This window comes from Amphiura filiformis, chromosome 5 (assembly GCF_039555335.1).
Source record: "Amphiura filiformis chromosome 5, Afil_fr2py, whole genome shotgun sequence".
In the NCBI taxonomy this organism is placed as follows: domain Eukaryota; kingdom Metazoa; phylum Echinodermata; class Ophiuroidea; order Amphilepidida; family Amphiuridae; genus Amphiura; species Amphiura filiformis.
The window spans coordinates 42,782,460-42,802,272 of NC_092632.1; the positions used below are offsets into that span (position 1 = coordinate 42,782,460).

At 36.7% G+C, this 19,813-nt stretch overlaps 2 protein-coding genes across 2 annotated transcripts in view; both read right to left on the reverse strand.

Annotated features, from left to right (window-relative positions):
• LOC140153166 (excitatory amino acid transporter 3-like) overlaps positions 1 to 4,391 on the reverse strand; it is a 47,292-nt gene extending 42,901 nt beyond the window's left edge. Inside the window, exon 1 of the mRNA XM_072175834.1 lies at positions 3,859 to 4,391. Coding sequence (XP_072031935.1) covers positions 3,859 to 4,352 — 494 coding nt within the window. The 5' untranslated portion in view covers positions 4,353 to 4,391. The remainder of the gene's footprint in view (positions 1 to 3,858) is intronic.
• A 1,436-nt stretch (positions 4,392 to 5,827) lies between these two features.
• On the reverse strand, positions 5,828 to 19,148 carry LOC140153168 (excitatory amino acid transporter 1-like). The gene is made up of 7 exons (XM_072175835.1): positions 18,550 to 19,148; positions 15,606 to 15,648; positions 10,147 to 10,403; positions 8,592 to 8,825; positions 7,959 to 8,159; positions 7,555 to 7,689; positions 5,828 to 6,934 (listed from the first exon to the last, which is right to left on the reverse strand). The coding sequence occupies exons 1-7, from the start codon at positions 19,089 to 19,091 to the stop codon at positions 6,772 to 6,774; spliced, it is 1,575 nt and encodes a 524-aa protein (XP_072031936.1). The 5' UTR covers positions 19,092 to 19,148; the 3' UTR covers positions 5,828 to 6,771.
• Positions 19,149 to 19,813: the final 665 nt, after the last annotated feature.

The window sequence follows — 19,813 nt, forward strand, 5'->3', positions numbered from 1 at the left end:
CTCCCTATTCAAGAAAAATACAGAACTAATTTTTTTTTTGGGATTAAAAAAAATATTATTCTGTTTTGCCAAATGACACTTAGCTAAATCCTAATCCTTTAGTTAGCCCTAACTAGCAATAAAAGTCAAATTTTAAAAATTTGGTCAATTTTTGAAAATAAGGGCCAAAAACATGCGTTTTAGGGTGTTTTTCGTATGCTGTGACAATCAAGCCCAAAGACTTGTACTAAGACTAATTTCAGTTTATGCATTCTAATTTTGGAAAAGACATGTTTCATTCTTATAACCAGTCATTTAGTCATTTAATTAAAGGAACACAAAAAAGTGTAAATTAGAGCGAATTTTCGGCATATACTCAAGATTTTGAATGCTTAGACTTGTTCCAAGTCTTTCATTTTTGTGACTCAATTGTCAGAAAATATGCCGAAAATGCATGTTTTTTGGCTCTTTTTTCAAGAAATTAGTAAAATAGTGAACTTTTTCTTTTATCTCCAGTTAGGACTAAATTAATGATTAGGATTGAGCTATGTTGTATTTGGCAGAACTTGCTAAAAATGTTTTAATCCCAAACAATTAGTGCTGTATTTTTCTGGAATAGGGAGTAGGTCATGCTTCCACCCGACCCGCTTTAATCATGTTTTGTAACCAACTTGAAATGTAGGTATGTATCACTGAGTCCTTTTATTCAACAGGTGATATTACACGGTTTGTCGCCATTGTGTTTCCTTAAACTTGATGTACACGGTGAACTCGAATGTTGACATCAAACAACAATGGCAAAATGCATTTATATAAAAGGCCCATTCAACCTGAAAGCTACAAAGTAAGTGAAAATTGCTTGTCATTTCACTGAAACGTGAACTTTACACCTGTATACCTGCTGTTACATTCAGGAGGAAACAGCCCTCACATGCTATTGTTTTTATCCAAAATATTGGTTGAAAAATTCGTCATTTGAAATCCCAATTATGCACTGAAATAACGAAATAAGTGTAATTCCCACAAGCGCTTGTTACTATTGCAACCCCTTTTTTGTTGTGTTATTCCTAAAAAGTATAAGCTCGAAAATAAAAGTAGACCATAAACACTGGAAATATTTCAGTTATTGATTGGCTCAATTTTTCAGACACAGGGACAGGGTGTCCCTGAAAATACTGTATCGCCAGGAACTTAAAATTTTGGGTATTTTAAAGGAGGATTTCGTGATCCTGGCATCCTCTTTTTATGTCATTTTTCAGTAGATATTCACGAACAAAAGATTACTCCCAAAATTTCAGTTGATTCCGATTTTGCGTTTGCGAGTTATGCATGATTATGTGTATTACACTCCTCCATAGGCCACTGTTGTCTGGTGCACCAGAACGAAATTCAAATTTGACGATATTTTTGCAAAACGAATTAATCTGCAAGAAATTTTTGGTTCATAAAAATTATGTAGCCTGAGGTTTCCAGTGGTATAAAAATCTCAACTTTTTTGGAAAAAAGTGGGGGGATGAGGCTGTGGATCACGAAATGCCCTTTTAATGCCGCCCGATCCAAATAAATAGTTTTTGTGGTTGGGGAATAACTATGACATACTTTTTGAAGTTTGATTTGACCGCCCGTTCTTGAAATATACTTTTTAAAATGTTAACAATTTACCGTTCCCATCTTATAGGAAATACAAGAATGTTACAAAAAAAACTCATTTTCAATTCGTTCCATGTATTCAAATATCAACCAATGATCTGAACTCTGGAGGGTGGAAGCTCTATAGTCCGACGGTTCTTTATTCCGACGGTTCTTTAGTCCGAAGGTTCTTTAATCCGACGGTTCTTTATTACGAAGGTTCTTTATTCCGATGGTTCTTTATTTCGAAGGTTCTATAGTCCGAATTTTGAAAATGGTTCTTTAGTCCGAATATGAAAATAGGCTCTATAGTCCGAATTTAAAAAAGGGTTCTATAGTCCGAATATGGAACTTCTATAGTCCGAATTTAAAAAAGGTTCTATAGTCCGAAATTGCAAAAGGGTTCTATAGTCCGAAACGGATACCGTGTTCTTTAGTCCGAATTGGTAAACAGGTTCTATAGTCCGAATTTTATTTTCATCATTTGTTTCAGTGTCAAATCATCATTCATTTATTCATTCTTGATTTCGTTCGATATTTTTTTCATTAGCACTCTCTTAAAATCCCTTTCTCATTTTTGTTTGTTCTATATTCCTATATTCAAATTTCTTTCGTTCTATCTTTATTATATTCTTTCTTTCTTCTCTTTGTTCTTTCTGTAATGTTCATTATTTTGTTCATTATCTTTGTATTCATTGTTCTTTCATTAGGACTTCCTTTTAGTCTTTATTCAGTTGTTTCATTTGCTCTTTCATTTATTTTCTTTCATTGTGTCTTTCCTTCTTTTGTTCTGTTTTTGTGTGTGTGTGTTTTTTTGTTTTTTGTACTTCTTCAGGTTTCTTTATATTTTCGTTCCATTCATTTTTTTTTTTTTTTTTCTGATGGTGTAAAGATATGTCAACATTTTTGGAGCAAATATCGTATTTTTAGGATCTTTGTTTACAGTAAGTTGGGGATATCAGGCGCGAACGCAGGATTTGTTTTTGATGACGGGGGGGCAAAAGTAGCGTCATCCCGTTTACCATAAACTCTGCTATGTTAATGTTATAAAAAAATTCGGACTATAGAGTCTTTTTACTGATTCGGACTAAAGAACACGGTATCCGTTTCGGACTATAGAACCCTTTTGCAATTTCGGACTATAGAACCCTGTTTTAAATTCGGACTATAGAGCCTATTTTCATATTCGGACTAGAGAACCGTTTTTAAAATTCGGATTAAAGAACCTCTTTTAATATTCGGATTAGGGAACCTTTTTTAAAATTCGGACTATAGAACCTTCGAGATAAAGAACCGTCGGAATAAAGAACCTCTTTTAAATTTTTTCGGACTAGAGAACCTCTTTTTAAATTCGGACTAGCGAATGCTATGAACACATGTTCGGACTAGCGAACCTTCGGAGGAACCTTCGGATTATAGAAGCGTCGGATTATAGAACAGTCCCCCTCCAATCACTATGCATGAGGCATATATTATATTATTGATTTTGAATCCATGGAACGAATTTAAAATATGATTCCAAACCCGTGACCACATCAATTATTTATTATAGTTCTGGGAGCGATTGCCGAATAGGGTGCAACTCTACTAGTCTTAAATAAAGTTTCCGACAGATACAGTTCTTTCAGGGACACTCGTATACCTGAAGCTATGTCACCTTTCCCTGTGTATTATACGTTTATTATACGTAAAAACACTGAAAGTGACTTGACAGAATTTCGTACTATTTCTCTTCCCTTTTCTGTATCCTGTTCCAGGACGAGCAACCCACATCTTTCCCTGTGCATTGATTTCTCTCTTTTGTATAAAAAAAATATATAGTTTATTATATACGTTTAACGTAAAAACACCCTGAAAGTGATTTGACAGAATTTCTTTCTTTTCCCTTCCCTTTCCTGTTCCGGGAAACAAGTGTTAATACTTTTTTATCAGTTCAATATGTTTATTTTTACACTTCAACATGTTTTTTTTACATACGAAGTAGAAGGCTTTGAATACGATTAACACTAAAGAGTGTTTTAAACAGTTTGATTTTAATAACACTTTTAAATATGTCAGTGATGCATTAACAAAGTAGTAGGGCCCTAACACTTAGGTTTTGTTACATTCTATTAAGAGTTGGTTGGGATCGAGTTATCGAGCTCCACTAAGACCCAAAATATACTAAATTACGCGTTGGCTAAAATAAACAGACCATCTGACCCCTCCAAATTACTTAGGCCATGTTGGCAAAGTATTTACTAAGCTTACCTTAGAAGATCTAGAAATGCATCCGCGGTATTGACTTGTTGAGAGCTACCTTCTCGTACAATCTCATCTTTATCACGTCCTTTACCTGGTTGTATCGATGTCACCATGATAATTCCTAAAATCACTGCGATAAAAGTAGTTGAGAAGTAGTATAGAATCGCTTTGCCGCCAAGTTTGCCAGACGCCTGCTTATCTAAAGAAGCCATACCTGCGATCAGACTTGACATGATGAGTGGAATGATGACCATCTTTAAGGAATTGAGGAAGAGCGTGCCTGGAAAGCTGATGTAGGTAATCTGCTTAGATGTGAAGTTCAATCCTGCTCCAATCTTGATGATAAATCCGATCATGATGCCAAGACTGAGTGATAGAAGCAGGAGAATTATCAGGAGATTCTTCCTACAGAAGGTGGTGCACATGGCCAATTTTGAACGTCTCTTTCCCTGTTCTCCCTTCTCCATATCCTCTAAAGATAACGTTTCCTTGTCAGACATTCTGAGTGCGGTTACTGCAAAGATGTGTTCTGTGTAACTTGGAAAGTAAACTTAACTTAAACTCTGGTATAAACTTGTACGTGCGTGTTTAACAACGGCAACAGTCGAACTGAAAGTGCACTAGTGAGAAAGCAATTGGGGAGGTGTCACAGATAACAAAAGTTTGCCATACAGGGTATTTTGAGGTAGAACACGTAAAACACCTGTGCGGTAAGTTGGGAGTTCCACAAGAACTGAATCAAATACCATAAGTCATATCCACCCACATTCAGTTTTCTGTAAAATGTATTATACAGTCGCTAACCAAAAATATTCCAATCATTTTTTATTTGAAAGTAAATAATTAAAAAAAAAAGTGCAACGGCATACTTTATAATATAATAATGTGTTTAATAATAATTAATGTGCACTACGCACGTGCCAGAAGAAGTTCAGTTGGTTTCGTTCTGATTTTAACGCTGGGGTTCAATATTCGAGCACATTTGTTGCAATTGTTCCTGTACACTGCACTGTTAAGCTGTTTTACTATGCCGTCAGTTATGAAAAAGTAACAAATCCATTAAGGGGTCGGTCACCCATCTTTGCACAACATTTTTGTGGGACATGAGAGCACATTAGACACACCAAATTGCATTCTGGATACGAGGAATGTCCTTCTGATATCAAATAATTTAGATTTTGTGAAATTTACTAATAATGGCAAATTATTAAAAAATATATATTTATTTTTTATATAATGAGAGAAGTGTGGACAATACACCACAGGAAGTTACTTGTCCTGGCATAATATATTTATAGTCGAAAGAAGTTTTCCAGGTTATTTTTTATATATATATTGATGAATAAATCTAATGATATGCATTTAAAGTGTATGTAACTGGATGAAAAGCCGTCCATCATATGAAAAATTTGACCTTTCGTACTGAAGCTATACATGGTAAAAAATTAATATCTTCAATACAAAAAGTCAAAATTTTCATATGATAGACGGCATCTCATCCCAGCTCCATACACTGTAAGTACATATCTATCTTTTATTTATAAAGTTTACTTCGAGGACTGTTACATTTCAAAAATATCATGTTTTTAACAATTTGTCATCAAATTTGTATTATATCGTGAATTTCAAAAAATCTAAATTATTTGATATCAGAAGGATAATCTTCGTATTCAGAATGCAATTTGGTGTATCTAATGTGCTCTCATGTCCCACAAAAATACTGTGCACACGTCGCTATCAGAGCCCTTAACCAAATGTCAGTTAAATGAATATGTGCCACATAGCAATTAAAATTGTATAAGGAAATAGTATGATGTAAGCCGTTCCAACTAAACCCGGAATATCATCATACCTGCTTTGAGTGGATAAACTGATAAAGGTCTGAAATTGATGCGTGTTTCGGATGTGGTATTAGGTCAGGAAAGGTCACGCTGATAAAAATACGAATTGACGTAATATGTAGATGTATAGAAATTATTTATTTATTTCTTCTTATTATTGTTGCAGAAATACAGAAAATAATTAAATGTAAATTAAACTTCGGAGAAAATAATATGAAATATACAACCAGAGCAAAATAGCTCACGATCCTATGTTGTCGAGTGTCTGCCAATTAAGAAAGTGAATTTATTTTCTTTCCTTAATCCCAATTCAGTGATTGGAGCGGGAGACGCTTTTTCCCTCAGAGCTGCATAAAAAAGAACCCCGTCGCAAAGTGAACGTCTTTTTGCATGTGCTGGCTGGAAATTGTACCCGCTCCGGAAGACGCTATGGAGAATTAGCCGCTGCGTCTCTCACAACGTCAAAACGTCCGCAAAACGTCCGATAATTTTGGCCTTAAAGTCCCGCAAGACTATTTTGACTTTAAGGTCAAAATCTAGTTGGACGTCTTGCGGATATTTTACCGTTACGTTGAGAGCAACTCGGACATCGAATCAACTTGTCCTTTCCAGAATAAGATCATCTTTTGGATGTGGCAACCAGCAAAATTGCTTAACTATAATTATGTAAGAAAAACATGCAACACCTGAGTAAAATCAAAACTGTATACATATATCAAATCGTTATAGAAGTTATAGATACCCATCACACCTTGCGCTCTATGTTACGTTTTAGGTCATATGATTTGATGTAGGATCAGATTACAAATTCGGGTCTGGACAAAGGTTAGGAAGGTGAAGTTTGAGATCAGAAGTAGGGAATGGATTAGGATTTTATAAACTAGGTTGGTTACTTGGGATCATGAGAAGCACGATAATAATGGTATATGATCTGGTAAAGTCATTGTAGGGCTCTTCATTATTAATATTCGTGTTAATTGCCGGAGTATATATACATGTAGGTGCGTAGGGTGTAACAATGTAGTTATTTATGCAAATACTAAAACTTAATTTAAGCCAACGGTTGGACATGTTGGATTTACACGCCAGTGATGGCATCATCAAGGGCGATGTCGTCGTCATCGTTAGTTTTATCTTCAGATTGTCCAGGAAGGTGTTCCAAGTCGTCTTTAGATCGCTCATATATGATGACAGTACCAATAGAATCGCCCCATACGTTGATAGTAGTTCTGCACCGATCCCTGCAACGGAATCAATAACTTAATCAGTATATAGAATGTTGGCATAGTTACCTACCTGGTTGCACATGGGATGTAAACAAATATAGTAAATGAGTTCCCAAGGTAAAAGGCGAAAGGGCAATGGCCTAGTTGATCATTATTGACCTTTGCGGGTTTTTGATCCTTAACACGTAGTACGTTACCGATACATCTCAGATAATGCAACTATTCTTTTTGAATCCAAAACCAAGACAAACAATGTAGGTGTGAAAGGAAGCAATTTGCCCGGGTAATTTGAAACTTCTACTACATGTGGGTTACACTCATCGTAACGCTTTCATGCACCCATTGCGTATTTTGGCCTCTCCGCAGCAACCGTTGGAGGCGCATCGTATTGTGCAGTACCAATTGTAGCGCGTAGGAACGTTGCGATTTCAATGGTGAGTACTGAGAACAGGCCTGACTGAGAATTAATGTCCGGGGAATTAATGGTAGCTTCTACTCAAAATGCTTCAACATATTTTAAGAAGTTAAGATACGTGAATAGAAATGGCATGTCGATCAAAGATATTATAGCATGCTTATTATGCTTATTGATATGTATTTATTTGTGATTTAAGCAAATTAATACATAAACTTACAGGAGCCAATCAATGACAAGGATGAGGGCGATGTCATCAATTGGTAAGCCAACGGCATTCAAGACAATCACCATGGTAACCAAACCAGCTTGAGGTACACCAGCAGCTCCAACGCTAGCCAAGGTAGCCGTAATGCTGAATAAAAATATTTTGATATTAATATTCATTGCTAACTACGGTACATCAGCAAGACTAGAGATGAGTCCTAGTAAGAATATAGGATTAAACGTACCAAAGGATTTTCGAGAACCATTTATGGCTCTCCGACACGCGTGTACCGTTTGCGGTCCCCCAGTAGTCACAACCTTTTTGATGGTTCTAGCGTAAGATTCCATCTAGAGGACACTATTAAGAACCTTTTGGTACTGTCTTCATAGAGATCATTATTATCTTACGGTTCTTACCTGATTGCAACAACCTTTGATAGAGTCAAAGAATAAGTTGCGCTATTGAGTTGAGCTATGAAGATGGCACCCACAGCCTCATACAGAGCGGTTCCGTCCATGTTGATTGTGGCTCCAATAGGCAAGACAAATCGTGTCACCCTGCGGTCGATTCCCAAGTTCTCTTCAAGACTTGTCAGAGTGATTGGCAACGTTGCAGAACTATTTAGGAAAAGAGAGAAAAGGAACCATAATGTAAAATTAAAGGTTATTGCTAAAGCATTAACGTGTTCGGTTACTTGCGATTTCGCACTTGTTACTTGATTGTAACGGTTACCTGTAAAAGCGGTAGACACAAATCAAGATGGTCTTTATTTGCCTTCTGGAGTTTATATTTTGCAAAGATTTGAAATAATTGTACAGGATTGAAATTAACGTCTTCTCTTGTCTTGTCAGATACCTCCAGAAGTTATGGCAAATATGGCTCTAATAGACTGTATCGCTTTGGAATACAAATAACTCAATTCATTTAACATTTTGTTGTCATCTTGGTCAGTTCCCCAATTAATGGTCCCGTCAAGGAATGAACCTTGTGCAAATGAAATAGTATTTAATATATTATCTTCTTGTCAAAATCATTTGATTATTGTTCACCTCGATGCAGTGGCGAATGCTGTCATAAGAGCCGGGGCAACTCCTACCAGAACGGTAACAGGATTCTTCCTGGTAAAGATGAAATACAACAGCGGTAGGGCGATGAAGGCGTGAAGGGCTAGTCCTAACATGACGGTGAGGCAAAACAAGCCGATTTGCTGGAACGTTGTCTCCCAATCATCCATCTCTAAAATCTTGCCTAAGATCAGGAAGAACACACCGATTGGAGTGAACCTGTTAAATTGGAATGAAACTGTAACAATTACAGAACCGGGTAAAGAAAACAACTTTCTGACGTTTTCCTGATATGCTCATTGATCATTGCAGCCTTTGTATGTAGACGCGTCAAGAAATTGCAGCAATAATTGCGCAGGGTGCCAATCTTGCATAAAACCAAAAGGTTGCACCTAACCATTATTTGTTCTTTTAATTTTATACTCCGTTGATCAATGTAGAATATAATTTTCCTTGCAAGTTGGGCCTTTGTTGGGTATCGTATAATCATGTCAGATGGTAACTTATAATTGACGGGAAAAGACGAGTAACTTTTAACGTTAAATTAACGACGCGCGTCCACACTGAACGAAAACATGTACCGGCCATCGACCATTGGCCCACACTAACTTACGACCAGTGATAGAATGGCGGGCTGATGGGCCGAGAGGTTGCGATTTCAAACGTACGTATCGTACGCACTTACATCTACAAAATCCAGTGATATGAGAGTGATTTTGAATAGGTGTCGATCCGGGCGTATGATACGTACATTTGGAAATCGCAACCTCTCTATTAACGTGAAGTTGACGTGCGTCATTGTTTTAAGAGAAAACGATTAAAAGTTGCTCATCTTACTTTACCGTCAATTCAATTGTAAGTTACCGTCTAAACATGGCTATAAATATGGATACTAAAGGTTGCACCTTACCACGGCATAGGTTCATGTCGGTCCGAAAACAATTTCCCCCAAATCACGGATCAGAGGTGCTGATACAAAAGTTTCAGGGATCATGCTTGGTGGGATTTGGGAGAAGTCAAATGAAAGATTTCTGTTTTATTATCATTCACACAAGTAACATGCGGCCAAACGATAACAGGTGACCTGTCCTGTCGTTTCATTTTCTGCAATCTTAGAAAAAATATTTTAATGATCCTCAATTCTACCGCGGTCCAATTAGGATAAACCCAATTTGGCGTGCCCATCATGATCATCACCCATTATGTTCTCCCGACATTGATAGGTAGGGAAAAAGGAGGAATATGCGGAAGAGGAACATAATTTTGAGGCAATATTACAATACCGTATTAGAGAGGTAGCGATAAACGTGCGTATCGTATGTCTGTAGATCTATTCACAATCCCGTCACTGGAGAGTGATTTTGAATAGTTGTACGGGCGTATGATACGTACGTTTGGAAATCGTAACCTCTATATTTAGTTTCAAAGATTTTCAAGTTACTCAAATAGTACACGCAGTATGGAAGATTTACTAACGTACCGATTATTGCAACCTGTGTTCGAACATATTTTTTCCGTGGCATTGGCTTACGAAACTTACCAAATAATAATGGAGACAATTTTCATGATGGCTTCCATGAAGGAGTTTACGAACATTCGGACTGGTTCTCCTTGTTTTTCCATCCTTCCGATGATCGTCCCAAACAATATAGAGAATACCACCAATCCCAGTATGTTAGTCTTATCTTCAAACTTGCCAGCGAATTCTAGCTCCTTGGTAGAATCATTCATCTCGACGCCACTCTCCGCGGTTAAGTTCATTTTGGTCACCTCCACAACGTTCGCGCTCGTTTTGTACTGTACAAAATATACAGACGCACACATAAAATGTGCAACAGAAAAGCTAGTCAAGATCTTGAAATGGACACCTCTAGCAGTTTAAAGAGATTAATTTCACACACCAAAAGTAAACGATTGATTTATATGAAGGTAAAGATGGTAAGAGCCTCTTCGGCACATGGACAAGCACTGCGGGCCCTTTTTACATCGCCTTTATCAGCCCTATCCCTAACTAGTAACCATTTCGAACTGGTTTAAACTAAATAAACTTTCCTTAAATATCAAAAAAACTAATTTCATGATTTTCAAAAATAAATACAGTAATATTCATAACAAAGATATTAAAATTCTCATAGATAATCATATTTTAGACAAAGTTCACACAACTAAATTTCTAGGCATATTAATTGATGACGATGTTTCATGGAAATCTCACACTTCCAATGTATCCAAAATGGTCTCTAAATATAATGGTATTATCCGTAAGGTTCGCCCCATCTACCTCAGGAATCATACATACACTTTATAACACCTTTGCTCTCCCTACTTATCCTACTGCAACATTATCTGGGCTGACAAAAATAATTCCCATATAAATTCATTATTCCTTATACAAAAAAGAATTATTCGGACATGCACCAACTCTCTTTGGCTTGCCCATACAGACCCGCTTTTTAAACAACTCAATACTCTCAAGGTGCAAGATATTTATTTCCATCAACTCGGAACATTTATGTTCCAATACCACCACAATCTCCTCCCAAAAGATTTGTCCATTAATGAGATTTTTAGAACTAACAAAAGCATTCACCATCACCATACTAGACAAGCCAATGATTTCCACGTTAAAATGTCCAACACCAAATTGGCTGATAATATAATTAGTATTCAAGGAGCCCTTTATTGGAACTCACTTCCCCAGTCTATCAAATCTTGTAGTTCAGTACCATCTTTCAAATCCAACGCTAAAAAAATCCTCATCAGCACATATGTACAACACTGATTAGCCTACACCTGCAGTTGTTGTTTTTTGGGGGTTTTTTCCTCTTCTCATTTGTCAGGATCAATTTTTATAAAATTAATTCAGTATATATTTTTCACATCAAATCGGACCCGTTTGTCTGTCTGTTTGTATTGTTCCAGTCTTTAGTTATTATTATTATTGTTATTTTGTTATATTAAAATTATGCTATTTGATAAATTTTGTCAGCTCGCTTGGCCTTGTATGCAGACTATCACTTTTGCATTTAATTGTTTTTTGCTCTGCAGAACTATACACCATTTACCATGTTAATTTATCATTGCATTAAATATCTTGGTGTAGATTTAATTCACAAAATATTCCATTAAATAGTTACCTGCTATGTAAGTTATAACTTAGCTTATTATTTAGACTCGTTGCAAGTGCACGTGCAATCATGTGCTTATGCTTTCACCCGGGCTAAATACACTTTTGTTATTATTGTACCGTAATACTTATGCCATGCCTGAACTGTTTTATATTATATTGGGATTTTATAACCCCTTTACACCTACTGTGTAGGTTTGGTTGTTATTTTCACCATCATTACTCATTGATTTATAATTGAAAGCTTAGCTCTTGTGATAATAAGTTTAATATACCTAACCCACAAGGCATATGTCTTGCTATTGTATTTATTATTATTCTAAAATTTTGTTTATCATAATTATTTAATATACTAACTTTGTAAAGATTGCCACAACAACACGCTCTGCGTTCAGTGGCATCCTCATCATTTTCACCATATTATACGATGTTTGTAAAAGCTTTTTGTATGGGCGGAGCCATAGGCGGAGAGCGATACTTTAATTTTGTTTTGCAATGTTTGTTCGCACGTTTAAGGGTTTATCTAGCCACTGTGTAGATTGAAAGTTGCAGGGTATATAGTATGTAATCGAATGAAGAAGTAGATAGATTTTCTATAATAATATGTGTTCAGGAGAGGAGATATTTAACAAAAACAAAAACACCCAAGTCCGTCAAATGCACGAATAAGAATACGTGTATAGTATAGGCCTATCCACCATTGGGGAATTGCCGCAGCTGATTAGAGTCGTTCATTTCGTGCGGTACATGATTAGAGTCGTTCATTTCGTGCGGTAAATAGCGGGCAATGGGTGTATTTTTGTTTGCTTTTGTTCTGCTTTTTGGAAACACTCGCGTTCGCTATAAAGTCGTTAATTTGTTTGCACAGAACTAGTCTCCTACACAGCCAATTTGTGTCGGGCGATCCAAACAAACATCGTGATAGCCACATACAGTCTGGCCCGAGGCACAGACTATCAAGTGTTTGTTTACCAGTGACCTTCAATAAAATCGATACTGTAGTACAAACATGCTATATACAGGGTGTCCCTGAAAGAACTGTATCGTCAGAAACTTAATTGTTTGGGTATTTTAACGCCACAACTAAACAAAACTAAATACTTGGTGTGGTTGAGCAATAAATCAGCTATCACATACTTTTTGAATTTTGACAAAAGACGAAATATTAAGATTAGAAATTTAATAACGTGGCATAATCATTGCGCATCATAATTTTTACTTCATTTACTGTATAAAACATACATCTTTTGACTCATTATGACACCAGATTTTTTTTTTTTTATGAGAAACAAAAATCCTTCCAAACTTTACATAGAGCCAAAACTTTACAAGATTAAATTTTTTATTTTGGCATAACAATTTAGGGAATTTTGTTTTTGTTTGTTAACGTTTGTTTTAACACGCAATCACTCGTGCACACCCTTTCCAACGAAAAATGAAAACTTTAATCTCAACATTTAATTTTGAGCATGGACAAAATGATGGAGAAAGGAAATCATAATTTCCCTCCTGTTTCTCCCCATTTTCCCCTTCTGTTTTTCTTCTCTTTTTTTTCATTTTGCTTTTCACCTTTCCACATTTTTTCTTCTCAGACAACCCTTGTTTACCAAAAGTAATAAATTTTATTTAATTAATGACGACACAGCATTCTGTCATCCCTGTCTAGCCCCGCTCCAAAGGTTTGACCTGGTTGTTAAACCGGCGCAGGCCAGATGTCAGAACTGCAAATCAAATGCAGCAAGGTAGAGGTTGTAATATCGTGCACATAGCTACATATACCTTGCTGTGTATAGTGAACAGAGCACGTGTATTTTGCTCACTGGCAATTGATACAAACAGAAGGTATCAATAAATGGGACAGTATGAATGGATCATTGTCGAAGTTTATGTTGTGATGAAGTTTGGAAGTCAACATGTGCGCTGATGCCGAGTATTAGGGAACAAACCAAAAGATCAATGACGTCCTATAAACGAGTTTCGTTTAGGGGTGAGGGGGTAAAAATACTCGATTACGTTTGTACAAAACCATCGGTCTGAAGAATGTGTCATTATTATTATTATGTCAAAATTTTCAACATTTCATTATTACGTTTCTGGCAGGGAGGGGGTCGGCTGAGAAATGAAACTAGTTACGTTTATAGGACGTCATCGATCTTTTGGTTTGTTCCTTATAGGGTCTACAGGGGTTTTAACAACATGGTGTATCGCCTAAACTTGGTCAGTTGTATTTGTAGTTGATGTTCTTACAGAGCTGAATAGATTTCGGGGTCATCCAAGGTCACACAGGGTTCATCTGAGGTCAAATGACTAAAAACTGTCATATGGGCACGAAACTTGGTGGGTATAGTCAACACTTAAGAGTAAAATTTTTGGAAGGTCATTTCGGGGTCATCCGAGGTCACCCAGGGGCATCTGAGGTCAAATTACTAAAACTGTTATATGGGCACGAAACTTGGTGGGTATAGTCAACATTTAGAGTCAAATTATTGGAAGGTCATTTCGGTGTCATCCGAGGTCACCCAGGGGTCATCGGATGTCAAATTACTAAAACTGACATAACAGCATGAAATTTGGTGAGTACAGTCAACATTAAGAGTCAAATGTTTGGAATGTCATTTTGGGGGTAATCCAAGGTCACTTAGGGGTCATCTGAGGTCAAATGACTAAAATCTGTCGTATGGGCATGAAACTTGGTGGGTACAGTCAACATTGCTATGAAACTGTCTATACATACAAAAACTTCCAACACACGGCTCGGGTTGTTTTGGTAAAGCAATACCAACACCTGTTGTGAACTCGACACCACGAGGGGATATCCCATATCCCAACCCGTGCTCTGGGCATCTTGTAAAACATAAACATTACACAGCTGTGCGGCCTATTACATTTCCATATTATTTCTTTCTTTAATCACCCCACACTCCCCATCCATGCTTCGCCCATACAGGGTTCTGAAAAGAAACTCACATCTAAACACAACCACTACCATACCATCACCCAACAACCTTACACACCAAACGCGTATGCCGAAAACCGCGCAACCCGAGAACCGCTCTAGTTTATATTGTAATTATTGAATGGATGGAATTTGATGAAATAAAACTGAACTGAACTGAACTGAACCATTTCATTTTTGCTTTTGCTCGGTGCCCCTGAACCCTCGAGGCCTCTGGAATTCGTCCACCTGTCCTCCCGCTTGCTACGCCCCGATATGTAAAAAGTATCACAAGGAATCTGCATATTTTTTATCTGTTGTATATAAAACAATGTACCCTTTGCAAGCGTATCGAGTGACCGACTTTCCGTACCAAATTGATGACATCGCTGGCGCATTTGGGAGATGCTAGCATTTCGGCAAACAACGGTGTTTTGGTGAGCAGCTATGTACTGTAGGATGTGATTAGGTCTTGGTGCTTATACGCCCGCCTAAATTCAGACCTATTCAAAACGACGCTACAAGAGATGAGAGTGGTTTTGAATAGTTGCAGACGTAAAGCACCGGGCGTACAATTATGAATCACAATCTGTACAAAAAGATGAAAATGCGCACAAAATTATTAATGAAATTTGCGACTTACACGCCGGAACGCAGCTTCCACACTAAGATGCTTTAACTGATGAAGGCGTATGGAATACCGCGTCAACCTCTCAATTAACCCGGACTCGGAATCCATATTAACGATAATTAAAGAAAAATATATGCTCTTGGTATACATGATTGTGAGTTTCATATTTATTTGAACAAAAATCTACGAATGCAATTGTAACGAACAGTTTTAGAAATAAGCCTAGCTCTCAAATGAAATATTGTCCACCAAAAATAAAGTGATATTGGATTCTCTACGTTGTCCATATGTACGCAATGCTCTTACCGTTTGAAAACAGGCTTGCACGATGTTGGGTGGTATCAAGTTCCTAAAAAGGTTAAAGTCAGATAGATAAAAAAAAAAAGATCGTCATATTAAAATAATGAAAACAATGAGATATCATGCGTTAAGGACTTACTGTAACTCATTGTTTGTTCTTTTAATTTTATACTCCGTTGATCACTGTAAAATATTATTTTCCTTGCAAGTTGGGCCTTTGTTGGGTATCGTATCAGATGGTAACTTATAATTGACGGTAAATTTACCAAAGACGAGTAACTTTTAACGTTAAATTAAAGGCGCGCGTCCACGCGGAACGAAAACATGTACCGTCCATCGACCATTGGCCCACACTAACTTAGAATGGTGGGCTGATGGGCTGAGAGGTTGCGATTTCCAAACGTACGTGATATGAGAGTGATTTTTAATAGATGTCGATCCGGGCGTATGATACGTACATTTGGAAATCGCAACCTCTCTATTAACGTGAAGTTGACGTGCGCCATTGTTAAAGAGAAAACGATTAAAAGTTGCTCATCTTACTTTACCGTCAATTTATTTATTTATTTATTTATTGCATCATATTTACCCAGGGTGGCCCGATCAGCTAAAATGCTGTTCTTACACGGGGCCCTGCATAACATTAAAAACATACAGATACATGAGTATTATAATAAAGCATAAACATATAAATCACAATTTAAATAGAGAATACCAATTTACAAGTACTTAAACTAATACAATGTTAAGAACAAATCATTACAAAGTACTACTATAATATTGGTAACTCAACATGGCACAAAATTATAATAAAATATATTGCACAAATCCGAATCAAAATCAAACTCATATTGAACTCATATTCTCCTGTCACCCTCAAATATCCACCACTGCACTACTCCCCACACAACATTATCGTCCTCATATCTTCACTACCGCACAAACATACACATCCCACACTACTTCACCCCTCACGTAAAAACTCACACCTTATACACTCACCCCCCCCCCCCACACACACACACGCGCACCCCCACATAATTATATACAAACATAAAATGAAGATACTGTTTATCATGATGTTTTGTGCGCATCAACCATGATGAGATAATTAACAATAACATAAAATAAGATACAAATAACAACCAAATTCATCAACATTAACCAAAACATACGATATAATCTTAATGCAAAATGGACCAATATTGGTCCTAAAGCAACAAACATTATGTTCATCATAAATTGTACATGCGCTTAAAACATTGAATACTTGGTGACTTTCTGATGTCAAGATTAATTTTGTTCCATACTTGAACACCACTATAGGAAAATGAAGACTTGAAATATTCAGTATCATTGCCATTGGAACATGGTGGTAGCGCCAGCAGATCAGCTGCGGCTTGTCTCGTATTAACACAATGTCTATCTGAAATATAATTGAATTTTGAAGAGAGATATGATGGAGCCAAACTATTTAGAGATTTATACATCAATAAAGCCTTAAAATAGTTACAACGGTCTTGAAGTGACTTCCATCCTAACATTGAAGTCAATTCAACTGTAAGTTACCATCTAAACATGGCTATAAATATGAATACTAATGCAATCAAGCAAACATTTCTAAAACCAATACAGATTAGGTTTACCAGGATAAGGTACGATTGAACAAGGCACCTATCCCAGGCTCAGCAAATTAGCTGAAACAGGCAGATACAACAGGCAGGCATTATTTAGACAAGAATAAAACAATCAGGAACAAAGTCTAATATTATTCCAACGTGGATCTAGTCATGGTTTAAGCCAGAGTCTAAGCAAAAGAGAAAACTGTGGGAATTATAATGCACGCGATATGTTAACTTTGGCCGCTGATAACGCTTTTATTGGCAAGTACCTATCTAAACCGAGAAGTTTTGCTGATGTTTGGCACTGTATAGATTCTCATGCACGAACCCATCATCCTCACCCATTTTCCACATATCAGTATCACTAGTATCTGGCGCGCAGACAGTAAAATCATTTTCCACAATCCCATATAAGATCTCAAACAGATAAGAAACTTATTAAGCAGCTAACAGAATAATCGATATAATCCTTCCCCAGCAAACACAAAACGTTTTCGACATCATTCGCAAAGTGTTATAAAAGGTTGTCAGAAAACGTTTAAATGTCGGGTTATATAAAGGGTATATTAAGAATATAAAACGTTTTCATAACCTTAAAAAACATTTTTTGATAATCTACTGCTCAGCAAACAAAAATGTTTTACAGAAAATGTTTAAATGTCGGGTTATATAAAAGGTATAAAAACGTTTTAATAACATTCCAAAAACATTCTCGAAAACTTGATACAAAACATTCTAAACAAAATGTTATTTTGGGGTTGAAAAAATATTTTGCGAAAAATGTTTGCCCAAAATATTTTCAATAACGTTTTAAAAACGTTTTCATGACCTTTATATAACCCGACATTTAAATGTTATTAAAAGGTTTTGAAAAACCATTTTAAGAACATTTCTGTGTTTGCTGGGTTCAAATATTTTAACATAATGTTATTTAAGTATTGACACAAATATTTGGCAAAAATGTTTGCAAAAATAGTTTACAATGACATTTGTTGAAAACATTTAAAAATATTGTTGTAGTGTTTAAAACGTTATCGTGACCTTTATATAACCCGACATTTTAATGTTATTAAAATGTTTTTACCTTAACCAAAAGCCAAAATATAACTTATTTAAACGTTTTTAAAACGTTTTTGTGTTTGCTGGGTCAATAAAAGGTTCCTGTGCTAGGCTAATTATTATTCAGTGCAGTTTTATAAGCGGTGATTTTTATAAGCTTTTATACGTAGAAGTATACTTACGCTACTCCTGCCGCTTATATTTCTGGGAATCTTCAATCCCGATTGGTCAGCGGGTTAAATTTTAACATAATATATTTAATCATTTACCTCAGAAGATCCATAAAGGCGTACACAGTGTCCACCTCCTCCATTTTTTTCACATTCTCGGGTGTAGTTGGCTTTCCGTGTTTTCCTGGTTTTATAATCGCCACCACAATCATACCCAATATCACCGCAATAAAAGTAGTTGTGAAGTAGTATAAAATCGCTTTGCCGCCCAGTTTGCCAGACGACTGCTTATCTAAAGAAGCCATGCCTGCGATCAAACTTGAGACGATCAGTGGAATGATGACCATCTTTAAGGAATTGAGGAAGAGCGTGCCTGGAAAGCTGATGTAATCTATCTCTTCCTTTGTGTACTCCTTACCCGAGCCTAATTTGATGCTGAAGCCTATGATGGTGCCGATGAGAAGCGATATCAAGAGCAGAACAATCAACAGGTTGGCGCGACAAAAGATCCAAAATTGGATCATTTTAGCACGCTTTCCCTTTTCTCCACCATCTTCAATTTCTTCTATAGTTAGTGTTTTCTTTATCGATGCAAGTCGCGACTGGATTCTTGTGACAAACGCTGACACTTGTTCTGCCATACCGAGAAAGTGCTGAAACCGATACGCCTGCAATGTTCGATACTACTGACTACCGAGACATCAACTTACTAAGTGAAGATAAAGATAAACTTGTTAAATTGCAAAGTTTGGCAACAAATTTAACACGTGATTCCTTGTAACTAGACCTAAGATAGGACACTGTACTTGAATTAATAGTTTTGGCTAGGCCTACATCAGAAAAACATTGATTTGGCAGATGTCCTGAGTCCTGATTAATAATTACAACAAGTACAACACTCAGTAATAATATCATTTTGGCAGAAAACTCACACTGAGCATCATCCGTCTGGAGGAATCACTTTAGAGACAGTTGCTGGATAGCGTAGTTACTTGTTGACATTAGGTGGGTGGTTGTTTGTTGGGGCGGGGAAGTCGGTGTAGTCGGTGTACAAACTATGAAACTAGTGGCGAGCGCACATGATTTCATAAATGGGGCGAGGCTCTTGCTTTCCGACTCGCAGGGAGGGGGCAATCAACATAAATGACCATACGGGTATGCTCTCCCGGAACGAGAGCCCAGGCTGGTTTTAAGCTTTTTTGGACCGCGCAGCTCCAAAGACCCCTGCATTTTGACCAAAACAGAGCGCTAGAGACCCTCGATTTTGATGATTTTCTGTTTTTCTCGCATTTCTGTTTTCTTTAAATTCTTTTCAGGCGATTGTCAACCAGAAAGCCAAGAAAGATCCTTGATTTGGCTGTTC